Source organism: Hippichthys cyanospilos, chromosome 3 (assembly GCF_059441005.1).
Source record: "Hippichthys cyanospilos isolate Australia breed blue-spotted pipefish chromosome 3, RoL_Hcya_1.0, whole genome shotgun sequence".
Lineage (NCBI taxonomy): Eukaryota > Metazoa > Chordata > Actinopteri > Syngnathiformes > Syngnathidae > Hippichthys > Hippichthys cyanospilos.
This window is the reverse complement of record NC_142371.1, coordinates 27,877,317-27,901,576: the sequence shown is the minus strand read 5'-3', so window position 1 is coordinate 27,901,576 and position 24,260 is coordinate 27,877,317. Positions and strand designations below refer to the sequence as shown.

The 24,260-nt window shown below is 43.0% G+C and overlaps 2 protein-coding genes and 1 long non-coding RNA gene across 5 annotated transcripts; 1 reads left to right on the top strand and 2 right to left on the bottom strand.

Moving 5' to 3' along the window:
• Positions 1-214: 214 nt before the first annotated feature.
• LOC148426669 (AT-rich interactive domain-containing protein 1A-like) lies at positions 215-17,793 on the bottom strand. 2 transcript variants are annotated; one of them, XM_088410023.1, is made up of 20 exons: positions 16,610-17,793; positions 13,019-13,234; positions 12,389-12,949; positions 12,208-12,303; positions 10,800-11,040; positions 10,317-10,406; positions 10,068-10,238; positions 9,298-9,598; positions 9,072-9,217; positions 8,893-8,978; positions 8,589-8,798; positions 8,298-8,502; positions 8,036-8,189; positions 7,767-7,936; positions 7,492-7,672; positions 6,930-7,055; positions 5,158-5,254; positions 4,115-4,961; positions 3,379-3,509; positions 215-3,296 (listed from the first exon to the last, which is right to left on the bottom strand). In XM_088410023.1, exons 1-20 carry the CDS (start codon positions 17,516-17,518, stop codon positions 1,458-1,460), a joined length of 6,777 nt encoding a protein of 2,258 aa, XP_088266149.1. In that variant the 5' UTR covers positions 17,519-17,793; the 3' UTR covers positions 215-1,457. The 2 variants fall into 2 exon arrangements, with proteins under 2 accessions (XP_088266149.1, XP_088266150.1); XM_088410024.1 differs by having other exon boundaries at positions 8,036-8,171.
• On the top strand, positions 16,033-19,299 carry LOC148426668 (uncharacterized). The gene is made up of 2 exons (XR_015865038.1): positions 16,033-16,172; positions 19,114-19,299. It is a non-coding gene; the product is annotated as an uncharacterized LOC148426668 (long non-coding RNA).
• LOC148426667 (GPN-loop GTPase 2-like) lies at positions 19,047-23,861 on the bottom strand. 2 transcript variants are annotated; one of them, XM_088410026.1, is made up of 6 exons: positions 23,779-23,848; positions 23,088-23,491; positions 22,832-22,988; positions 21,588-21,748; positions 19,625-19,755; positions 19,047-19,448 (listed from the first exon to the last, which is right to left on the bottom strand). In XM_088410026.1, the coding sequence occupies exons 2-6, from the start codon at positions 23,412-23,414 to the stop codon at positions 19,376-19,378; spliced, it is 849 nt and encodes a 282-aa protein (XP_088266152.1). In that variant the 5' UTR covers positions 23,415-23,491; positions 23,779-23,848; the 3' UTR covers positions 19,047-19,375. The 2 variants fall into 2 exon arrangements, with proteins under 2 accessions (XP_088266152.1, XP_088266151.1); XM_088410025.1 differs by having other exon boundaries at positions 23,088-23,861.
• Positions 23,862-24,260: the final 399 nt, after the last annotated feature.

Genomic DNA, 24,260 nt, shown 5'->3' with positions numbered 1-24,260 from the left:
GGAAACCCATTCATGTTTAATTTGTTCGTATTGGTTTGGAGTAAAGGCTTATGGTACTCAGATTACAACCCAAAACGACAAGAGGTGTTTAACCTGCCTGTTGAATACAATTTGAATGAATAATTATGACATGAACTGTGTTGCCACCTTCCTGTGTGTTTATACCAAGCAACGATGTTGAAAAAGAGGGAATAAAGAGAAGACCAAACATGAAACAGCTTAGGAAGATTTAATGTACATTTATTCTTACCACGTGGAACATATAGTATAAAGATTTCATACTGAATAAATGATATTCATTGAGCCAAAAAAGGGAAAGGGGAGAATTTACATGTCTTAGCTACATAGTCTGAAATACAAATATGAAGAATCCATGACTGAAGAAAAATTGTCAAACATGTACTTCATCTAGTTTGTGTTGTACCAGGAAACAACAGGTCGGAGCTGTGTCTGTTGCACTACAGAGCTGTGGGGGCGACCAGAAGAGTGGGTCTAATCAGCAGGAAGTGGAGGTTGCTGTCCGCCTCCATCCCTCACCAATGATACGCGTGAGAATAGTGACACAGACAGACAGACACAGAAAGAAGTGTAATGTACAACATTATATATATATACACCACAGCAAAGCTGTATTTGAAGTTGAAAACCAGTCCTAAGAGGTGATTTCTTTTCATAAGGGTATTCATACAATCAAGGGATAAGAGGAGGTAAGGGTGTTCTTGATACTTTGGGGAAGAAAGCCATTTTCTGTTTTAACACCAAACCCTAATGACCTCCGAACTCTAGCCGAGCCGCTTCTGTGTGAAACAGAAGGCTGTCACGCAAAAGCAGTATTGTACAGAAAATGTCCTACAATCTACTGCACACTGCACAGGCCTCCCCGGTGAAGGTGTCTATTGACAGTGTTTGGCCGCCTGCTGGCCTGACTGGTGAGAATTAAACTACAGCAACTAGAACCAGTAGGCCACTTTTGTCAGTCAGCTTCACCTCTGAGCATCAACCAGTTCACAGACTCATCGTGCTCTCTAGGGGAGAGCTTCGGGTCTGAGGCTGCGTCTCCCAAACTCACTGTAAACGAGACAGCAACTTTGGTTAGGTTTTTTGTTTTTCAGCTATTTATTTATTTTATCATTTATTTATCTTTATTAAAAAGTATTATTTCCCCCCAAGTGCGGAACAGTTTTCCAACTGTCGGCATTTATTTTGCAAGTAGTGTCACTTGGTGTGGCTTCTCTCTGTTGTGTAATCCAGCACAGCTCTGCGACGACAGTCTCGGAGCAAGGATGCCCTGGGGCGGGCTCAGAGAATGGAATCTGGAGGTTTTCATAAATAAGAGTCACTTTTTAAACGTTCCTTGCCCTGTTACACACAAGCCAGGATACCGAGGACGAAGAGGGTGGAGGGGAACGCGCCCCGTCCCCCTCCCAGAAAAGAGGAGCCACGGCTCCCTACAGCTGTCAGGACTGGCCGATCAAAAACAGTACATCACAGATAACATGAGAGACCAGCGAGTTCATGAGGGGAGACACCGAAAGGTCAAGGAGCCGGGACTCATGTAGTGTGAACTCGGAGTGGTTCTCATCCACCTTGGCTAACGCGTGCAGCGCCCGGGCGGCCCGCCTCATCATGTCCGGGCTGGTGGGCTCGAAGTGCATCCCCTGTAGGTGTACAAACGAACTCTGGCTCTGCTGGAACTGGGTGGCCGCCAGACTATCCTCCAGGAAGCCCAGCAGGTTGCCAACGCTGCCTTTCTGAACGGCGATGGCCCGGGCAGCCATGTTATCACCCTGGGCCAGGTTGGCCAGCAGAACCACAGCCATCTCCCTGCAGACGGCCACTTTCCGCTCTCCGACCAGCCGCACCAGATTCCCGTAGAGTTTCTCCAGTCGGCTGAACGGCGGTGTGGCCAGGATGAGGTCCACGTTGTTGTCTTGGATGCTTAGCTTGCTCAGCGTCTCCAGAACCAGTCTCTGAGGGGACAAAGCGCTGTGCGGACCCAATGTGGGGAAGGGGTCCTGTGCTTCCGCTGATGGGCAGACGGCCCAGTGGAGAAGGCCATCTAACAGAGGCAGGCAGATACTCTCGGGGTAGACCGATAAGTCCAGCTGGCCTGAGATGTTAGCCAAAGTGACCAGCGTGTTTTCCCTCAGGAGCTCCAAGCAGTCCCACCACCACTCATCCCTCTGACCCGTACCCTCTTCTGTATCCTCATCTTTCTCGTAGGTGAGCGGGGCCTGTTTGCGCTCGGGGTGCCGGTGGTGGAGCAGTATCAAGCGCCCCAGTAGCAGCAGCAGCCCTGGGTGTTTGGACATCTCGTGGTCATTTCCTGGAACGAAGGAGAGGCTGCGGATGATATTAGAGATGCAAACGCAGCGCCGAGCTAAGGAATCCTGCCAGTTGGCCCGCGAAACGAGTGGGCCTTCATCTTTACTGTGAGGCTCGTCCTCCAAGATGGCGTTGACCTGATGATGCGCTAAAACGCTTACAGACGGAATGGGTCTGTTATTTTCCTGGTGACTTTGCTCAGCCGTTTTGGACTCCGATTTGTTCTCCTCGTTAGTGAGGGCGAGGCTGTCCTCTGAGACGCTCGCTTTCCCTGAGAAGGATGTCTCCTTCGACCCATCTTCTTCCTCATTCTTTTTCTCCTCTTCGGTTGGCAAACTATAATCAAGGAAATCTTCACGGATTCGCCTTTTCAGCACACTTTGGGGCACAGGTATTCGTTGTCGGCGTTCCAAGAAGTCTCTGCGGGGTTCGAAGTGTGTTTGAATGTGCTCCGTTGAGTCTCCTCCTCCGGCGCTCCAGTGAAGCAATCCACTGTCAAACTCTTGCAATTTGCCGTGATTGTTGTTCTGCGTAGAAACAAAGGGATCTCTCTTTCTTACCACCTTTACAGGAAACTTGTCAAACTTGCTGCACTGTTTGGGTCTCTCCTGGGCCGAAGACGGCAATGAGTCAGTTTGGTCAGAAGAAGATCCCTTGCCCTGTCTGTCCGCATCACCGGACTTCTCATCCCCCTCTCGTGACACAGAACATTCCTTATGGTCGTCCTCCTGTTTTATGCGTGGCTTTTCTGCGTCTTGTTCTTCCTCATCCAAGTCATCTTCATCCTCCAGATCGACATCTTCTGAATGGGGTTCCTCTTCTTCTATGGCATCCGCGAGTTCTTTCAAGGCATCAGGATCAAGTAACGTCTTCTGGCCGGGATCCCCCACCTCATATTCCCGTAGAATGCCAAAGATCTCTATTAGGCAACGTCTGAAATACTCAACCACCAACTCTAGTAGGCCAGGCAACTAATGGGGAATGAAATATGACAAACTATTAGACACAATCCCATTGTGTGGAAAAAGTATGACAAAGCAGAAAAAGTCTCACCGTATTGAGATCAAACGTAGAAATACTGCCATCGTCATAGAGGAGAATGTTGATTGTATCTAAAGCCCAGGTACTTTCAGCTAATAGACCTGACTTTAATGACATCATGACTCTCCAGGCTTCTGGGGTTCCTAAGAATGAAAAAAAAAAGATGTTATTGGTCCATAAAACTCTCAGATTCACTCATTTTTTATCTTGACGAGCAGAGTTGCAATGTGCTGGAATTTGGGGAAGAGTCCATTCCTCGTTCTGATTAATACTTGCATTTGTAGAAAATGTTATCAAGCAGCAAAATTCACATGTTTTTTCTCAATCTGGGGAGTGGCCATTTTGCTACATGCTGTTGACTAAAATTACATCAAAATTGCTTAAGTAACGACCAATCAACGACCAACGTCTCAGCTTGTAAATGTCATATGACCGCTTGGAAAACAGGTCAGTTGTCATTGGTCCCTTCTATCCCAGACAATATCCCAGACAGATATTTAAAAAAAGGGAGGATTTTGCAATGTAATGCATATTCCACAGCCACAATATTAATCGTAATTCAAAGTTTTAACTCTTGGTGGAGCATATAAGCTATTTTTGTACAGAAAAATATTGACTTGACTTTCCCTTCAACAATTTGTTAAGTTCATTAACTTAACATGCATATGAGAGAAAGTCACACTGCACAAAATCACATGCAAACTACACAAAGAAAAGAGAAGAGAAGCAACGCGCCCAGGAGTCTTACCGATATCTTTCATGGTGAGTCTGCGACGTGGTTTCAGAACAGGATGGGAAGCTTCAACAGAGCCAATGGGGAAAGGCATGTCTCGTCTGATTAAAGGTGACTGCGCTGCAGAGGGCACTATATGTGACGCGGGGACAGGAGGGCCAGCCTTTTGCATTTTCATCACTCCGTGCATGTAGGGGGATTTACTTGGCGATGTCCGACTCTCCATAGGGCGAGGCATGGAGGCAGGGCTGGATACTTGTGGAATGTGGTTTTGCACGCCTTGAGGGGGCTGGTAGTTTGACTGCACAGAACGAGGCATGGGTTGACCTGGCCCCGCGGGACCATAAGGAGGCTGTCGCGGGCCTATCTGACCGCCCCACTGGCCATCGTGATTCATGCGCTGTTCTGACGATATCATCTCTTCTGAGCGGTTCATGCCAGGGTAACCTGGCCCTGGGGGCTGGGGTGGGCCTCCGGGACCACCTTGCCTGCCGTGGTAGTTCTGATAGTTCATGTCTCGTGGTCCCTGCCACATGCCCCCTTGAGGACCTTCTGGGCCCGACTGCATCATCTGAGGGGGCATGGCGGGCTGAGAATTGGGCCCGGTCGCTCCTTGCATCCGCTCACGGCCAAAAGGAAATGGAAACTGATTGCCTTGGCCAGGGGGGCGGCGGTCAGAGCCCGGGTAAGGTCCACTGCCGCTGTACTGATTGTATGGCTCTTGCTGTCCCGAAGAGGGTGCGGGGACGCCGCCTTGCTGTTGTTGCTGTGGTGGGGGCTGTCCCCCTGGAAAAGGCCCACTGTACTCGGACTCGTGACGTTTTGAAGGAGGGTAGCCGCCTTCCACAGGACGCTTGTAGCCCTACGCATGGAATGAGATTGAGTGGCCCAAATGATACAACTCTTGAACTGATGGCACATTTAGAAACAAAAATATGGAGTAGCACATTCAAGCTACCTCCTATAAACTTTTAAATGTTTGACATATAATAAGCATTTGAGGTTGGATTTCAGTGTTCTAAGCAATGTCTCTGAACATAATACTTTTCGATTGTTACCTGCTGTTGATGAGGGTACATTCCAGGCTGCTGATTAGGGTAGGAGCCAGTAGAGGGCGTGCCCTGTCCAGGATACTGATTACCATAGGAATCATGTCTGCAATTATTACAGCTCACCGTCAGGTTGGTCATGAAAATAATGATCAAACATTTCTATTTAAAAATATTAGCGCAAAGCATACAATGTCAATCAATCAACCCTGACTGACAGACAAAAACTAATGTTTATCACAAACAACCATTGGAAAAATGCATTAACTCTACAGAAAACACTAGATCAGTGCTTCTCAAGGGGGGGGGGCACGGATGATCCCAGGAAAAAGGCTTTGTTTTTGTCATGTAGAATGTAATTGCAAAAAAGTAATAATTTTCATCATGTTCTTTTAGTTTCAGGCACTTTGGTACACTTGCTTTTTTTTATGTTTTAGACTAAGCTATAACCCGTATAAACACGATAAAAATAATTAACAGTTGTTGAAAGTTGATTTATATTGCGTTTTTTTGTTGTTAATGTTAAAAGGATACATGTGTAGGTATACTTATACAATTTTCATCATTAATAATCTTATTTATATTCAGTGCATCCACTGAATGGGGGGGGGGGGGGGTTGAAAAATGATCTCTTTTCTAGGGGGGGCCTGGCAAAATATTGTTGAGAAACACTGCACTAGATGCATAAGCACTGCTATGGCAAAGATCAAGTATAGTAATGCTCAACAGTGTGTCATGTAAAAGGAGAATTTATTGTATTTAAAAGAGCTACATATGGAAAAGTTGTTTAAGATTGTTTTTACAAAATTCTTTCGCTTTTCGGGCTATTGTAGTGTCAGTGGGAAGTTTGCATTTTGGAATGTTTTATCTGGATTTGACATCAAAAATCCAAGTTTGGAATTCTCTCAGTAGTCTGGTGAATGTGGTTTATGTGTATTATTAATATTAGAAAATACTGCCATATAATAGATGTATAGTTCTTGTGGTATTGTACAGTATAATACATACTTCGAAGATTTATATTTATTTTAGTTTTGAATTGAAATTTTAAAATTAAATGGTGTCAAAGCCACAGACAATGTTTGAACAATCACTTCACACTCCTCATCTCATCCTAATTAATTCAAGTTTTTTTTTTTTCAAAACATGTACCAAAAAATAGTGTTACAAAATCATCTACCTGATTTGACTGCACTTTTATATGATTTGACTACCCCCCAAATATGTTCTTATGTTTGTAAGAAGCTGCATAAAATTGATTATGATGGTAATTATGGTTTTGTTTTATTTTTTATTTCATGTTTTTTGTTGTTTTTTTTGCATTGCGTGCAAAGCTAGATGGTGGCTTTCTCATTACATAATTTACTATACATTACGTTTTTATGCCAGCAAATGGCAGTAGTCTGTTGAAGTCTACAGAGATTTGTGAAAAAGCAATGGCAGATGGTTATGAGTAAAAGTGCATTAGCAGAGAAGCTAGTAAATAAACAAATCTTTTCAGGTAGATGTGCCGCACAAACCAACAACAGTACATTTAATTCAACACTAATATAACCATATCCTCAAAAATATGACTTAAAATCTGATAGGATTACAAATTTTCTCAAAAGTACACACTTTACTCTCCTAATATGAACACGCTAAGATGAAAAGCTTATTAAGCAGATTTTTTTCCAGTGTCCATGTTATTCCTTTGTATGAATCACAATGAATTAGGAACAAATATATTATTTAAAACTCAAAGGTGCTGCTTTAGAGATAAAGAAATTCTGGGAACCAACCGTGGTTGCTGTGGTGGAAAGCGATTTGGCGAATACATCCCAGTGTCGGCATTTGCAGGCATCATAGAGTTTGGCTGAGAAGCACCAGATCCCATGTTGCCTTCTGGACCCATTCCTGGCTCAGATCTAGGAAAGAACATAATGACTATAAACACCGAAATCTTTGAGAACATGAAGATTACAATGATAAATACAGTAGAGACTAGATGGATGGTTAATCCGATCCTCTTTTATACAATATCAGAACTTTGGACTTGTAATGGGGATATAAAAAAAAATACCTTGCCGCAATTATGACTGTCAAATAAATAAATAAATAATCCGGTTCTAATAAAACACTTTTCTTTGGCTCATTAAAATTTATTTTTAAAAATAAATCTACATAATGACTCATGGGATAATTAAAACAAATGGCATTTAAGAAAGCGAATCCCTTTGTCAATCTAAGATGGAGTATTAATTACATATCTTTCCCTGACCCACAAAAGTAATTAGCCTCTAGTTAGCATTAATTGAGTTTAATGACCTTTAAAATTCGAAACCACTATTTAATCCTTATTACCTCCGATCATAGCCTGGTCCATAAGGATACTGCTGTCTGGGCCCCATTGGCATCGTGCCCATGGCCCCGGGCGGTCCCCGGTTAAATGGTGGTTGCTGCTGTTGCTGTTGTGGTGGTTGCTGCTGCTGGTCGCCCACCCCACTGTTTGGGCCCTGGTTAGCAGGAAGAAACTGCTCTCCAACTGTAGAAACAGGCAAAATTAAAGCCAGTTAAGTGCAAATTCACCAAGCAGTTGAAATGAGGTACTCATTTTATGACCCATTCATTGTGTCCACCTTTTCTCATGTTGCTAAAAGGGTCCTTGTTGGGTTCGTAGGGACCCATGCGCCCCTGCATGTCTGGGGTGCTCATGCCGGACTGATAGGCAGAGTTGGGTGTCATGTTTTTACGTGGGTAAGCAGGGTCGCTTCCTTCAGAGAAGGGGTCCTGCAAGTTAACACTGCTTCTACAAAAGGGGGGTGGGCAAAGATGGTAAACTTAGATTTATAACCTATTTAAGTGTAGATACATTTGAAGCTTTGTGATAGTGTTATAAGAAAGTCACCTGGAACCAGGTGGCATGGGGGGCATCTGGCTGTGAGGAGTGGAGGCCGGGGTTGGAGGTTTTAAGTCTCCACCCTCAGCCATGGAACTGCTAGTTGATTGGGGAGTCTGAGGACCCTGCAGGGAACCCGACCCAGCTGTGGAGCAGAGGGACGCTTCAGTTTGAAAGCAGAGAAATAGACAGATATGGAACATCAGTTTAATGGCATAGAATTAAAAGGCAATTGTTTTATTTGTAAAAGGAAAATGAGTGTAGCTCTAACCTGGCGAGGGGGGTTGGACCTTTGCCGTTTGATTCTTCTTGTTTTCTGTAAAAATCTCAGGAGGGGGGTCTTCCCCACGCTCAATTTTACACTCAAAGGCGTATAAACATTGGATGTATTGTTTTTTCAAAGAACTGGCAGCACTGCTTGATGTACCCACATTCAAGGATGTGGCTAAGTCTCGCCATTTCTTGTTTTTATTCACCTGAGAAGGATGTACACAAAGTATTAGTCAGGTATAAAATCCACAAGAACTACATTTGAATTGGGAAGACGCACACTTAACATTACCTGTGTCATGCCTCCAATGTCTTTTACTGATATATAGAGCCGGAAGAGGTCAAGGGGTTTGCGTCCCACAGCAGGCAAGTTGGTCATGCCCATGGCTTTCTCTTCTATGAAAGCCAAGTAACGATCCACCCACATCTTTCTTTCAGGTTCTGGTCCCAACTCATACAGGCGAGTTATGATTTCACTGGTTGTCGTTGAGGAATTGGATTTCTGTTTTATTTGGAGGGAAGTGGAAATTGTTAAAGTACATTTGCTTTAAAAAAAAAAAAAAAATACTGTAAACCCCACACAATTGTGAATTTACCTTTGATTTGGACTCTGACTTGGGTGTTCCACTTCCATCGACTTTGTTATTCATTTTATTGTTCATCTCTGGACTGGCGGCCATACCTGGACACATAAAAGTTGAGAATACATTCATTGATAGGCTTTGAATAACAAAAAGTTCAAGTAATCAAGATGCAACCAATCGGTAAAATATACCACTTGAGTTGTTGGCCATGTTTGGCCCCATGGGATAGGGGGAGCCACCTTGGGTGTTCATCATTCCAGGCATGTTGTTCATAGGAGGACCATAAGGAGGACCGGAGCCCATCATGCCTGGAGGCATGTTAGGGTAACCCGACATCCTGCATGTGGAAGAACAATGAGTGTCTAGTAATGATATAATTGTTGAAAAGTAAAGAAGTCAGCCAGAGCGTCAACCAACCTATTGTGCAATGAATTTGAGGCAGGGTGCTGCATGGCTGCAGGATCCTGGGGTTTTCTGTTCATGCCTGGAGGGGGGCACATCGCTGAGCTAACCTGTGATGGCATGTTGCCCATGTTAGGGCCCATATTAGGTCCCATGCTGGGGCCATAAGGACGTGCTCCCATTTGATTCGGTGGCATCCTTCCAGGGGGCATTCCAGCATATGGTTGTCCCCCACCTTGACCTGCCATAGGACCCATACCAGTACCAGGGTAGTTGGCATTGGGCATGTTACCATAGCCGGGTTGGCGAGGATAACCTAAAGCAAATTTGAAGAAATAGATCAGAAAATCATTTGGACAAGACCTGTGTTTTGAAAACTAAAGCGACAAGTAATTATTTTTGCTTCGTGAGGCACACGTTTCTCTCCACAGTGTGCTAGCAGTAAGAGCTACGTTCCCCGAGCAACAAGCCTTCGTCACAGTCTGAGCTCTACTGACAGGAGGCTCTGCTACGTCAGCTGACTTTCTGCTTCACAGCTATTAATAGCAGCAACAGAGTTAGAGGGAGGGAGCAGAGATAGCTTGCTATGCTGTGCCTATGTGCTGGAGAGATGGAGCCAATTGTTTTTTCTAATGAGAAATGTACACATAAACTTCAAAATTACAGTAAATTGTCAGGACAAACATAATTTGTATAAACAACAAAAACGATTATAAAGAAAAAAAAAAGGGGGGGGGGGGCAAAATATTTTTTAAAAGATGGTAAAAATGGAGAAAGATACACACCCTGGGGCCCATATTGTCCCCCCTGTTGGCCATAGCCAGCCATGGAGTTATTTTGTTGATATGGACCCATCCCAGGATGCATTTGTCCCCCCGAGGACTGGCGTGGTGACAATGCAGAGGCTGACTGTGGAGAACCATAAGGGGGCATCTGAGGGTTTCTCTGCATATACCCTAAAAGGGGTGAATGAAGAGATAGGCTTGTTCAGAATAAGCTAAAGTAAACAAAATTGTACATGAAACACAAGGTACCTCGATCCGGAGCCAAAGGAGACTGGCTCATACCAGGGTGAAGGCTACCATCTGACTGCACACTTGATGGTCTTGGAGGCATCTGGTTGCCTGGAAAACAATATGAAAGTTAGGTCAGCATGTGTTGCAACAAAATTGATATAATTACTTAGTTAAATATTAATGTGACTGAAAGTTGAGTTTCAGCTAACATGGTGCCCACTTGCTGACACAATTGAAGGGGCAAAAAAAAAAAAAAAAAAAACACTGCAAAAGTCTTTCTAATTTACTAGGAACATTATTTTGATGTAATTTACTCGGTTTGTTCTATGTACAAACACACAAAAAACAATTGGGTGGGGGAGTATGATGAGTAAAATATACAAAAATGGAATTGTATTTTAAAACAAGCTAAGCTATGGTGTTTCTATTATTTGATCTTAAGTATAGCCATGGAAAGACATATTGTAAATATTGTTTTTGGACATGAAGAAAACAGCCCACCTGGCATGTTGGCAGGTGACAGAGGTCCAGTGCGAGGTGTACTGGCACTGGCTGGGGAGCCAGCCGGGGAAGGCGATGGTCCTCTGATGCCCGGCAGGTGGGGAGATGTGTGAGGTGAGAAGGGCGACTGAGCCGGGTTGCTCTGCTCGCCCTGGCTGCTCGAAACACCCGGCGTGCTCACTCCGGGGCTCAGGGCACCATCCGTACCAGTAGGCAGGTCGTCAATGGACCCTGACAGGTCCTGAGAGCATGCAAGGGAGAAGAGCAGAGTTATGAGAGTATATTCTGTTTATAAAACCTTTAAGCCCACCTCTTCTACTAGTACTAGATTCACACACTGAAAAAAGACACAACTTTAGGCAAAACTTCAGCTATATATATATATATATATATATATATATATATATATATATATATATATATATATATATATATATATATATATATTTTTTTTTTTTTTTTTTTTTTTTTTTTTTTTTTGGTCAATTATGTAAAATTACATCAACGAAAAGTTGCTTATATTTGATCTATTTTGGTAATTACAAAAAGGAGGAATAAAAATCTTATAAATTCTCTGTATAAATTCCATACATTTTTTAATTGACCAATTCAAATGTTTGAGCAGTGAAATTTCACTGGCATCAAACTACATGCCATAAACCATAAGTGTCAAACCCAAGGCTTGGATGCCTGAGCCGACACGCCAAATCCTTACAGTGGCCAAGCGAAAGCAAATAATGCCAACTTCAGTTGTGCTTGCTAAAATCTGTACTGAAATTTCAAACGATCATGTGTAGTTAAAAATGTTGAAATTTTGCTTTTTTTGTGTGTGTATCCTTTTTAATATAACTACAACTATTATCCTTGACTTTTGATTTCAAAATGAGTAATCTTTCTACCCCCTTATTGGCATTACTTGTAAGAACTGTTAAGAACACTGAATTCACTTAAATGCCTCAGGTGCAAAAACACAAAGAGATCAAAGTACTGGAGGGAATGGGACTGATGAGTAAAATCTGAAAATGGTAAATAAATGTATATGGATGATAGTTTGTAATGAGTCTCTGTAAATAATTTACCTGTGACCTTTTCTCCCTCTTTTTTCATGTTGTATTTGAAAAACGTTTGAAAATATATATATTTTTAAATGAGTAACCTTTAAAATGTTTTTGTATAGCCTAAGTAAAAATATGGTGAGACGCTTAAACATTCGATTTTAGCCACAACGACAGAATGAGGGAAGCTGTAACTACAATGTGGCTTGCCACAAAACTCAGTTTAGCATCTCCGTAGGAAACTATGGAATTGAGAATAATAGCTTCAAAACACACAAACGAGCAGATGATTTTACAAATTGCAAAAGAGAACTAGAGATAAGAATGCAAGCAATGATGCATACATGACTGACCGGAAGGCTGGATGGACGGCCCTGACTGTCCTCTGGACCACCTTTTTGTTGCGAAGATGGTGGAGCATTAGACTGAAAAGAATCTTGGGGTAGCTCCTAAAAAGGAACAACAAATTCCCTGACGTACATGTTCACGAACCAAACAAAGATGACTACTATAATCCTCATCTGAGGACCACACCTGTTGTTGGGCAGGAGGAAAGCGTTGATAAGGTGACTGCTGTGCTTGCTGCTGCTGAGGGTTTTGTGGGTATGCTCCAGACTGTCCCTGTGTGTGCTGGGGTGCCTGTGACTGTTGCTGTTGCTGCGAGGGAGGCTGCTGAGGTGGCTGTGTGGATGTCGGATAGTTGCCCTGTCCCTGTGATCCTGGGGGAACCTGGGAACTTGGCTGCTGCGCATTCTGACCGCCTTGTCCCTGCTGCTGGTATGGAGACTGGCCAGGCTGTGGGGCTGACGCTTGGGAATACGGCGGCTGAGACTGCGTGGGGCCTTGTGGAACCTGGGATTGCGGGGGAATATGAGGCTGCTGATAAGGGGGTCCTCCTTGGGCGTGCGGTGCCGACGGTGGCGGCTGGTGAGGTTGGCCCGGGTAAGGTGCTTGACCTCCTGGTTGTCCAGGTTGGGACTGAGAGTAGGGTGCCTGATGCTGGCTTGGGTGTGGACCCTGACCAGGCTGACCATAGTATGGGCCCTGGCCCTGTGAAGTGTATCCTCCTTGTCCCTGCTGTCCATAGGACCCCATCTAGCACAAAAAAAATAATTGTAAGTGCAACTTAAAGCAATAATAACAACAGAATCAAACCAGGTCTACCTGTGGACCATAGGGCATGCCCCCCATGCCTCCAGGCGTTCGTCCTTGCATGCCAACTGGGTATCGTTGAGGACCTGGGGGGCCATATCCCTGGCCAGGATAGCCAGGGCCCTGCTGCCCTGTGGGAGGTCCTTGCTGTGATGGCTGACTATAGGGGCTACTGGCATTGTATGGTTGCCCTCTCATTTTCGCCATTGGGTCCATGGAACCGGGTGGCTAGGAGAGAAAGAATGGAAATGAGTCAGCAAAAATATGAAATTTAGGGATTGATTAAGTTGAGTTAATATGTCAGTGTTTCCCAACATTTTGTTGAACCAATTAGTGAAAACGAAATATGGCAAAATTAGCAATATTAAAATGAGGATCTAACCTCATTTTACTCAATAATTGCGTGAAATTTGCACTTGTGTAATTTAAGACAAAGCTATTAAACTAACAAGTGGCAGTCCATTAAGTTGTATGAATGTCAACAAGGTCATTAAACATACTATCATACCATCAAATAGAAAACCGTTTAACTCTTCTGCCTGTCACTAAACAGTGTTTACATTAATGCATAAACAAAGATATTTGTCATTAATGAAGATTTTTTTATTGCATTTATAATAGCGTTATAATAGGGTACACTGATTGGAAAACAATGATGAGGGCTCCAGGATTGCAAAGAAAATATATCAAAAAACTGTGGAAAAAAAATCTTTTAAAATAATTTCTCATGTTTTTTTTTCCTGATTATTTCACCATAATTTCACAAGTAAACAGTGATGTATACAAATCAGCTTCTAGATTGCAATCAGCCCAATTACACGCATTTCCCAGCTGTGTTCATGTTTTGAGCCTTGTCGAAGTATTTTTTTTTTAAATCCCTGTGGAGAAGGCAGTTAGCCTTCCGATGACTGACACGCAAAATTAAAGAAATAATTCCAAAACAAGGCAAGTGAAATGGAAACAAGCGCAGACCTTGTTATGATAAATAACATTTCAATAAATACTAAACTTATTTAGATGTTTAGAACGCAAAACTCACTTCCAACATGAACACTGTTTTAAAATACAGCGAGAGAATTCCCAAACGTGCTGGAGAAAAAGCCTCATCATCTTAAAAACCTTTTTATTTTTGCAAATGGTATGCCTTGCATGACATTCTGGAGATGCGCCATGATGAATTTAAATAAATAAAAGCAGCACATGGCTAATCTGCATAAGACAAACTCCCTTGGTGGGTGAGAGATGGTGAACTGCTTTCTGATTGGCTTAAGGGGGGAGGGACTGGGGGGAAAATTCTTTGGAGTCAAACTTGTGTGGCATGCCAACCAGACAGCAGCTAAAGGCACACATTTCTGCAAAAGGGGCTAAAATGCAGCTAATTTTTCATTGACGGGTAACTATGCATTTAAAACATGCATGCAAGTATACTGTATATCACCGTATTTTACAATAGGAAAGTTGCAACAAGAAGCAAAGAAGATGGTATCCGTTGCAGTTAGCAGATTTTGCCTGAATGCAAACAAGACTGTAGTATAGATAAAGAATACTGTACATACAAACTGTGACAGACAAACTTTTGACAATTGCTGTAAATATGCAACAATAAAAGTATGTTTTCATGGAAAATGTTGAAAAAAGTAGTCTGACTACCTCCAGACTTAAAGATACTAAACTTGTTTAGTCACCCAGGCATTAAAAAGGTGATATTTTCCCTACTCTATAATAAATTTTCAAATATTTTTGTCGATTAACTTAAAAAAAAAAAAATTGCCACTTACTGTTGACTAAAAATTACATCACATTTATAGAAGACTCAGCTAATAACCAATCAAGGATATCTTGCGAATGTCACATGATCAAACCCAGAAACCAAATGAGCCATGATCAGTTGTTACCCCAATCTTGAAAACGTTATCTTTTTCAGCTGGTAGCAAGTGGCAAAATGTGTGTTTTTAAAAGGTATCGGTTGCACATGAAATGGAGTTACAAGACTAATTACTTAAATGTCCATTTAAGTTAAAGTACAGATCATTGTTAGGAAAAAAAAAAAAACTTTGGCATATACAGAAGTATCGAATCAACTTCTTACGACTACAATTTTAGTAGGGGCAAGAGCAAAGAGTTTTTTCTAAGCAATACCCATTTTGATAGTTTAGCTACAGCATTTAGAATATCAGTGTGTTAATTATGAATAACAAATGCTACATCATCGAATAATAAATGAACAAATACTGACTGTTTTTTTTCTTATGCGAGAGATTTTTTTTAACGTCTGAAGTTGGTGTTTGGTTATAAAATGGCAAGATAACGCAGTCGCTGGACGCCATGGATGAGGGAGAGCTTGTTTCAAATACCTCCGTAACACAGCCTGCTTTTTCTGCGTAAGATCCCAATTGAATGTGGTAAACTTTACCTCTATATTTGCATCTTTACACTGTGTCCCCATCCGAAGTGTTAGAAAAAGTAACAAGCCTATCTGACTAAGATTATGAAGTAGAGATGCACTTTTAAACGTAAGGAAATTTATTTTAGGTATAACAAAGCATAGGCAGTATGTTATGTATTTAGTAAGCTCAAACCCAATTGCATCTGTGTCAATATTTCGAGGTGTTTGGAGAGAAAAGTGGCAGCCAAAAGGAAAAGGCAGTAATACCTCCGGTGACCCTGAGATGAGACAATACTTCTCTTATCAGCAGCAACTGTTGCCTTGCATCACATGTAATTATAAATGGCTATGAGCTGCGGCTGAGGAGCCAATCAGATCAGAGCTAGCATGTCAACCCGAGACCAACTATCCCCTGGCTTTGACAGCACGATTTTTACCTCCACAATTCAAATCCCCGTTGCACGCTGCAATCTTGCAGCAACTCGCTTCATGTGGCCCGATGCCTTTTGACCGATTACTGGCAACAACAAGCATGTGGAACTCCGCATCCTTGCTGCACTGAGATAGGCGGTCACGTTGCAAACATTTACGTCATTTTAGTGACATATTATAACGACGTTTAAGTTGCTTTTCTTTGAAAGGTGGAAAAGCGAGAGGCCAGTTATCTAACAGATTCGGAGCGGGATAGCGTTCCTCCCGACATAGCCACCAAACGAAAATGGAAAATTAACAAGTCTAGATTCTACAACCGGCTTTAGGCAAGTTAAACAGCAATTTACAGTACGTATGCTGAAATCTTATGATCATAACAAGCAAGGTATTTTTTTCTGCTTAACATTTAGTTCGGTGTGCGTGGCAAGCCTTGAGGGGCTTGAAACGAACCGTTGCCTCGATGTGGATTCGAGACGTTCTCAAAGTCGGGCCTTCGTGGCTGCGCGAAAGTCCTCAACCGTGTACACTTTCGACGACTTCCCTCGTCACCACGCCACGATTTATATCGTTCGAAGGGACAGAAAAACGACTGTTTGACGGGCTGCTATGTGGGGAAAACACACACGAGAGGCAGCCATTTTAGAGTCTTAGCGAACTAGTGTAGCAGACAATGGCTGGCCTGCTACGTTGTGAACTAGTTAGGAGGAGGGAAGGAGACGTGGAAAAAAACCGACATGGCGTTCACGTTGTAGTGTGTGTGCGTTTTAATACTTTTTTTTTTTTACCTGACTTCTAGCTAGCGGCTGCCCGGCGCTTCCCGGGCTCATAGGCGACGGGTGATGGCTTCTTTGTTGCCAAGCCGGATTGCTGCCTCCATACTGACCGCTAGCGCCCATGTCTGCTGCTCCCTTGCTAGCTCCCTCCTGGCTAGCGTACTCGCTAGACGGGTAGCTGGAATAAGCCCGCGTGGAGCTCGGCGAAGTCAGGAGCTTATTGAGCGTCGGTGTGGACGTAGGCTGCGGGTTTCCGATGTTATATCTCTGGTTATTGTAAGATCCAGCCATGGCCGTGGGTCCTCCCGCTGGTGCTTGCTGCTTAGCTGGCTGCCCCCCAGCTGTCGGCGCCTGGCTACTGCGAGGCGAGTTCATAGCGTACGCCTGGCCCGGGTACGGAGTCCTGTTCGGGAACGGGCTGTAACTGTTGAACTGGTGGTTCGAAAAGTCATGCGAATTGGGTTGGTAAGGGTCCATGATGTTGCCGGGCTGAACGGCCGGACCCGCAGCAGCTGCCATGCCAGGGCTTTGTTGTCCGCCATGTTGATGAAAAGGGGCCCGACTGTAGTGCTGACTGTATCCGTACGACGGTGGAGGGAACGCGGGGTTGTGGTGGTGCACCATACCCGGGTGATTGTTCCCCTCCGGTCCAACGGTGTCATTCTGGTTATTATTGTTAGCTCTGGGCGGGTTCCCATTCCCGTTCTTCATCTCAGGCTCCCCTCCTCCTCCTGCATTTCCAGCGTCGGCGCCGTCCTGCAGATCTCCCCGGCCCGGCGATTCGCCTTCCAACCCGGGCTGCTTTTTCTCGGACTGCTTCTCAGCCGCTACCGTGTCCTCCTTGGGCTCTCGATCCGGCTTTTTTAGCTCGGAAGGCGGGCTTGTGTTCAGAGTGGCGGCGCTGGCGACCTGAGCGGCCATGATACACCCCCCACCTCTCTCCCTCTCTCGGCGAGTCAGTCACAATCAAAAGCTAGCATGGAACATGAATAATTGTTTAGAACCATTTATCCCGGTGCCGATTCATCCCCGCCCGCGAACCGGACCGAATCCGGCTGCCACCCCTTGGTTCCGGTTCCGTGAGCGGCTTAGAGTGATGACGGGCGCTTCATACAATGCGTAAAAACCGAGAGAAATTGTTGTGGGAGTTGTGTTACTGAGCCCGAGTAGAGGCAGGGAGCAAGCCCAACCAACACGAGGCTTCGTTGGATACAGCCATTTTACTGAGCCCAGCGGGGGGATGCAAAACCCGGACCAGATCGAAAAGTAAAAGCAAGGCTGGACCGGATCTCCGGCGTCCTCATTGTCATTTCCCCACTCGTGTAGTGCCAAAATATTACATTACACGAGGGGACTGTTTATGTTCATACAAGTTGTGTTCAACTTTAAATAGATCACACATCGTGAACATTGTTGAAATAGTGTCGAATGATCTGTGGAACATTCTCACAAACATGTTTGAACATATCCCGGCTTTCCTTCCGATCACCACATAAATACAAATGCTTTCACCTTATGTCAACGCTTTTTTTTTTGGTTTTGTTTTTGAATGTACTAAAGCAACCCACACAGCAGAAGGAGGAAGCCTTGCAGCATTAGACTAGCAATGCACATTCCCTCTTTTCGCTCCCTCCTCCCCTGTCTCTCAGTGCTGTGCAGTGTGGGGGATGGGAGCAGGCAAGGCTGCAGCTCTCTGCCTCTCTCACCCCAATAACATTGAACCAACAGTCAAGCCAGACCTTATCTAGCAGCCTGGGTTAGAGGGATTGATGGGAGGCATTAGTGCAAGCGTGGACAATTCCAAAAAGTACAGCAAAACAGACAACACTTAGTGCATTTGTTTTGCCTTTTTATCCTCAGTGAAAGCAAAGACTGGCATCCATGAAACGCAGAGCAGCAAGGGAGGGGTGTGATGAGAACTGTGTGCGTGTGCAGAAGACTGCGAGCTGCTGATTAAACGAATGGCATGCACGGACAAACTCCATTCCGCGTTTTAATATATTTATTTTAATAAAAGTAGCGTTTACAATTCCATTTTACACTTTCACAAGTCTTACACACATCTTCCCGTAGGGGGCTTAAAGGAAGTGGTGATGTGTGTGCGTGTGTGTGTGGGCAGGAGGTACCAATGAGAAGGCATAGTTGATCACATGTGGAAACATCGGTACACAATTTAAAACTGTGCCCGACACACCCCCTCGATGCATGGACGACTGCAGCAGAGTGCTCCAAGTTCACCACGTTACCGTATCTCGTCAGTAATTACTTAGCTCCACTTTGAAGACACATGAATACGTGTGGATGATACTTATTATTTTGTAAAGTGAGAGCATGTGAAATGTTTTAAGCATTCGAAGGAGCGTGTATTAAAATGTGATTACGACAGTGCGGGAAAGAGTCAAAGGAGAGTTTGAGGGTCTTCCATCCCAAAGAGCAGACACAGAGCCAGTTGTGCAGAAACACAGATTTAATGTGGCTTCCTCTCCCCGCCTGACTTAATTTTTCTGCTCCGGCAGCGGGGAAAAGCTGGAGCGGCCCCCGTCGGAGAGCAGACTCCACCGTTTGGGAGCACGTCGGCTGCCACCCGCTGGAGGAAAGCGCTCATGTAATCTCAAGGAACACACATTTTCTCATGGAGCGTCACAGAACATCGCATTAACATTTCATTAGAGATAGTTTTAATAAAATGTGTATTTGCTTTATGACGACCCATGTCCTTCAAATGTCACTCCTGAATATGTGGAAACCAGTTCAGAATTAAGGCAAGGTAAGCTTGATTCAAAGGTCCATCAATTCCTCCTCCACAGTCTTCCCGTTGGTCTCGAGGTACCGCTCTTGAACTCCGAGAGTGCTGGAGAGTGTGCTGTTAAGGCAAAGGTTAACACTTCGCAGTGTGTTTCTTTACAATCGTCATGAAACCCCGGTTTAGAAGGACAGTCAGCTTTTCGACCAATCCCGTAAGTGGTGGGGGGTTCATTGAGCAACATGAGTCAGCATTGAGTCACCAGAGCTGCTAGAAAAGGATACGAGCCAAACTGAAAGTCTGCCCCAACGGCAGCTGACATCATGGCCTGAAGATTCCTCTCCTCCAAGTCTCCAAAGCAGCACCCGTTGGCCTTATCTACAGCCCGCAACACACGCATCATACTCTCTTTGTCCTGCATTCATAGAAAGGAAGAGTCAACTTTTAGCAGCCCTTGGGTGAGGAGGATAAAACTGACAGACAAGTACAACGAAACCAGAGCAGGAGTGTTACCGTGGTAACCAGATCTACCGTATTTCCCTGCGTACAAGTCGAGTTTCTTTCCCTCATTTTCAACCCCTATATGGGGGGTGTTGGACTTATACCTGCATAACTCAAAACCAGACCCATTTTTTTCCCCATATCTGTTTGAATAACAAATTCAAATGCAAAATAAATGTCATTTACCAGGCTTACAATGATTATACCTCTAATTCGATATAGTACGCATCTATTCTAGCGGGTATGCAATTTCAAATTCAAATTTGAGAGCATGGATGTCGGCAGGTGGGGGGAGGAACAGCAAAGGGCAACCTTCCATGCTGTGATCTCACAACTTGGGTAAAGAACGTCTTAATATCATCACCAAATCATCTCCGAAGACGTCCATTTCAAACAAATTGGACAGGACCGAAGATGACTACCCGCGAAAGAGTAACGAGGATGTTTGCGCAAATGACGAGCAGGAAGGAGAGGACGGTCGGGATTTAAATAGTAGAAGCCAATTGGCGTGTATGATGATGACTTAGTGCTTTTAGATGAATTCACATTCAGCTGTGTCGAAAAATAAACCATTGAAACTTCATATCATTATTAGTTAGTATCGTTATTAGTTTCAGCATTTGCGTCTCCATGCACGCGTGCACATTGACTTGCAATTGTCTCTTTTCCGCCCCTCCGTAACCACAACAGTATGTTATTTGATATATGATGAAGAAATGCATCTAAAGTACCGTAATTTTGTCATTTTAATAACACACCATAAGTTATTGGACAGCTATGATATGTGTAACCACTAAGGTCGGGTAGGCGTATACTCACGTTTTTGTCAAATTCACCCAAATGTAAGTAAAAAAGAAAAAAAAAGGGGGTGGGGGTGGGTCAACTTATACGTGAGGTCGATTTGTACACTAAGAAATATGGTATTTCGGTTGGTTGAAATCAGATTTTGTTTTTGTTTTAAAATTTAGACCTGAATAACATGTTACCATGGTAACAATCACTCAGAAAAAAACATGTAATTTCTGTCAAACACATCAAGCACTAAATGAACAGCAGGTGCAATGATCAAATTAATAATTATTTTTGATAAAAAAAATAAAAATAAGCGGCTAAAATCAATGGATGGATGTTTATATTCCTTTATTTGAAAATGGTTAAAATGCTCAGAATTTTGTCTTCTTAAAAGCAAATATCCAATATCTGTAGACAATGAAAATGTACAGATTCCTATTGTGTTGACTGTTTGTTTTTGATTTGAAAAGCGACATTGCCCATTTTCTGACATTACACACCAAAACATTTTTCTGAGCTGTCACTTTTAAAATGGCCATGTTTTTGAAAACATGAATAGAAATAATATTGATTTTCAAAATCCAATTCATCGATTGAGAGTTAAAATACTGCAGCCCTAAACTGCAGTGTTTGTCATTTCCTTACAATTTTAGACATTCTTTTTTATTAATACATTGCACATACGTTGCATCCATGCATTATTTTTTTGTGGTTTTATGGAAATAAAAATAGGCTATGGCTATGTATTAAATCCTTCAAAGATAAATAAGATGTATCTTCTGGCTGCTAATCACAAGAAACTGGCAAAAGCCTAAAGAAGATGAAATTCTCTATTTTAAAGTTGAATAATCTTAATATTGTGACACCTCTTGAATATAATACAAACAACATAATAAATGTGAGCAAAATTATTTTCAGCAAAGCATCACTAGGAATATCTGAGAAAAAAAATACCTGAACATTGAGAGACACGAATGAGACCAGGCTGTAATCTTGAATGACTTCTGCCAGCTTTTCGTTTAGATGGCGAAATTTTTTGAAGAAAGGATCTGCAGCCAGGTGATCAAGAAGATATGTCAGGTCCATAACTTCAGTGTAGAAGTCCAGGTTGAATGCTGGGAAAGATTGAAAACATTGAATAAGGATATCGTTATATGATGGAATTTTTTTCAAAAATCTTGAATCTTTAAAACGATTGACCCTGTACAACCACTAGTTAGTGGAAGATATGCCTCTGATGTCACATAAAACCCGGCTATGATTATTATTAATTAGCTTTTTGAGTTTTTTTATCCTGATAATACTTAATCAAGAAGATTGACTTAAGTGTGAACTCTGTGCACCACACGAGATGTAAATGTTAAATGGTTTTGCTTTGTTTTTGCAAAACTGAAGTAGGATCATCCCCGACAACTGGTGTAAACGGAAGACGAATGGAAAAAAAATTACAAAACCGAAGAGAAGCAGACTCAAATTGGAGAAAAAAAAAAAAAAAGACTCAAAATGCCAAATGAGTCAAACATTTTTCTAACACATGACAAATAGGAACTAAGTAAACACTTATTTGTAAACTATTCATTATTTCATTATATACAGACCACTCACACTCAAATTCACACCTATGGAAAATCTTAAGTCTTCAATTTGGCTCAACTGTTTGGGGGCAATACAGTGGGCAATCTTAACATGTTTGCCTTACAGTTTGAAGGTTGGGAATTCAATCTGCCGTAGCAACCAGCACAAGTAAATAAGAACCATGTTCAGTTGACTAAACGGGCCGCGGTAGAGAATAAATCTGGTTACAGTCAAATAGTAACCTCCTTTTTACAACAGTTGCTTCAAGATGCAAATAATCAATAACGCATTCAACAGAATTGATCTTCACAAATGTTCAAGGCAGTATGGCGTGCTAGGTCAAACGATAATCTCAGTGCTTGTCTTCCTGTCTAGAGTTTGCACTTAGTAATTGTTCCAAAAGCTTGCATGGAAGGTCATTGAATTTGCTTCAATTTTTATTGGCAGTGAATCTGAACGCCAGCTAGTCGATATCTCATCCAAAATCGGTTGCGATAGCCTGCAACTCATCTGCAACCCTTATTAGGATAACCTCTATACTAAATGGATGAATGAGTTAACTCCACTGCAAACGGATCCTTTGCTTTGTCGAAAGTAACTCCACCACAAACCTAGTCTCCTACCTAGTTTGCCATACTGCTCAATTAAGTCCATCTTGGAGAGGATGTTGACATGAGGGAGCTCCACGTGCAGCATAGTGGACAGTGAAGTGCACAGCACAGAGATGAATTTGGCCGGGTCCGCACAGTAATGCGAGTCCACAAGGTGCACACATGTAAGCTGAACACAAAGGAAAAAAATATATATACACACATTAGCTGAACACAAAAGAAAAAAAAGAATGAACATGGTAAGTAAAGTAAAATGAGCTGCACACACCCTGAAATTCCACTTTCCCAATTGCGAGAAAATGTTTTTCACTGAATTCTGGTGTGTGTAGAGCTCCACCTGCCCAGGACAGTCAAACAAGAAGTAACAGTCCGGATGCTCCTTCAGCTTGTTTCCCAACCAGTCCAGATTGGCCTCCACATATTCCATGCAGTAGAGGAGCCCACCATTGGGCCCCAACTTCAAGCCAGCCATGACATCATCCAATGTGACCAACTCGGAGATATCCACAGCACAAGAGTACGGTAGTCCATCATTTGCCGGGTCCATGTTTACCACAACAACTTTGCGTCCGAGGTGCGTGAGGAACTCCTGCATGGCCTGGCAGTAGGTGGTTTTACCAGAACCCGGCGGCCCAATCACCACCTGGCCGAAACGGAGTGACTGCGTTTCTCCTTTAGGTGCAGACATGCCGAAGTACAGTACGTCCCAAATTATTATTATTAGGATTTGATACAAGCGATCAGGATAGAGGCAGTGATCTGGTTAAACGTGGCATCTCAGTGTCTTATACTGTTGCGTTATGGATACTAAAAAGGGAATGCAAAACATCCGACGCGTGGAGGTAAAGCGAATCAACAAACACTAATAGGTCAAGTATACACCAGCAAGACTCATTTAAATGCGTAGGAAACACTGACCCACTAATAAACAATACAAGTTGGTACAGAAATAGCTTAACTCAAATGATGAAAGCGCAGTTGTAGACTCTAGTGGCCACCTGCTGCTCTCCACATACATTATTTGCGTACGTAGTAACTAGCCGCCGTGCTAACACCTACTACATCCGGGTCACGTAAATGAGAAAATTTCAAAATAAATGTTTTATAAAACAAATATTCTCAATTTTAATAGATTGGATCTTATATCGCCAAAATTCATTGATGACCTAGTTTGTTAAAGGGATACTATACACACTGTGCAGTTCATATTTTTAGTTCAAATTAATTTCATAACAAATTATTTTTTATGTGACTTTAAAACACAAATTTCCACTTGGTGTAAACTGAAAATAACATCACGTATGCTCAAGCCTGGTAACAGACAACAACCAAACTACTGACAGAACTGTTTTAGTCATATGACGTTCACAAACTGAATCGCGATTGGTCGTTATATGAGGCATGAGCACGTGACATAATATTTATCGAAGCATGCGGGAAT

Coding starts and splice junctions, on each gene's coding strand:
- LOC148426669 (XM_088410023.1), bottom strand. CDS start 17,518: ATGGCCGCTCAGGTCGCCAGCGCCGCCACTCTGAACACAAGCCCGCCT. Junction 12,950..13,018: donor GCATGCCCTATGGTCCACAG/GTAGACCTGGTT, acceptor TTTTTGTGCTAG/ATGGGGTCCTATGGACAGCA. Junction 3,297..3,378: donor CTACGTTTGATCTCAATACG/GTGAGACTTTTT, acceptor ATTCCCCATTAG/TTGCCTGGCCTACTAGAGTT.
- LOC148426667 (XM_088410025.1), bottom strand. CDS start 23,507: ATGTCTGCACCTAAAGGAGAAACGCAGTCACTCCGTTTCGGCCAGGTG. Junction 22,989..23,087: donor TGGGAAAGTGGAATTTCAGG/GTGTGTGCAGCT, acceptor CTTTGTGTTCAG/CTTACATGTGTGCACCTTGT. Junction 19,449..19,624: donor GCAGACTTTCAGTTTGGCTC/GTATCCTTTTCT, acceptor CACACTCTCCAG/CACTCTCGGAGTTCAAGAGC.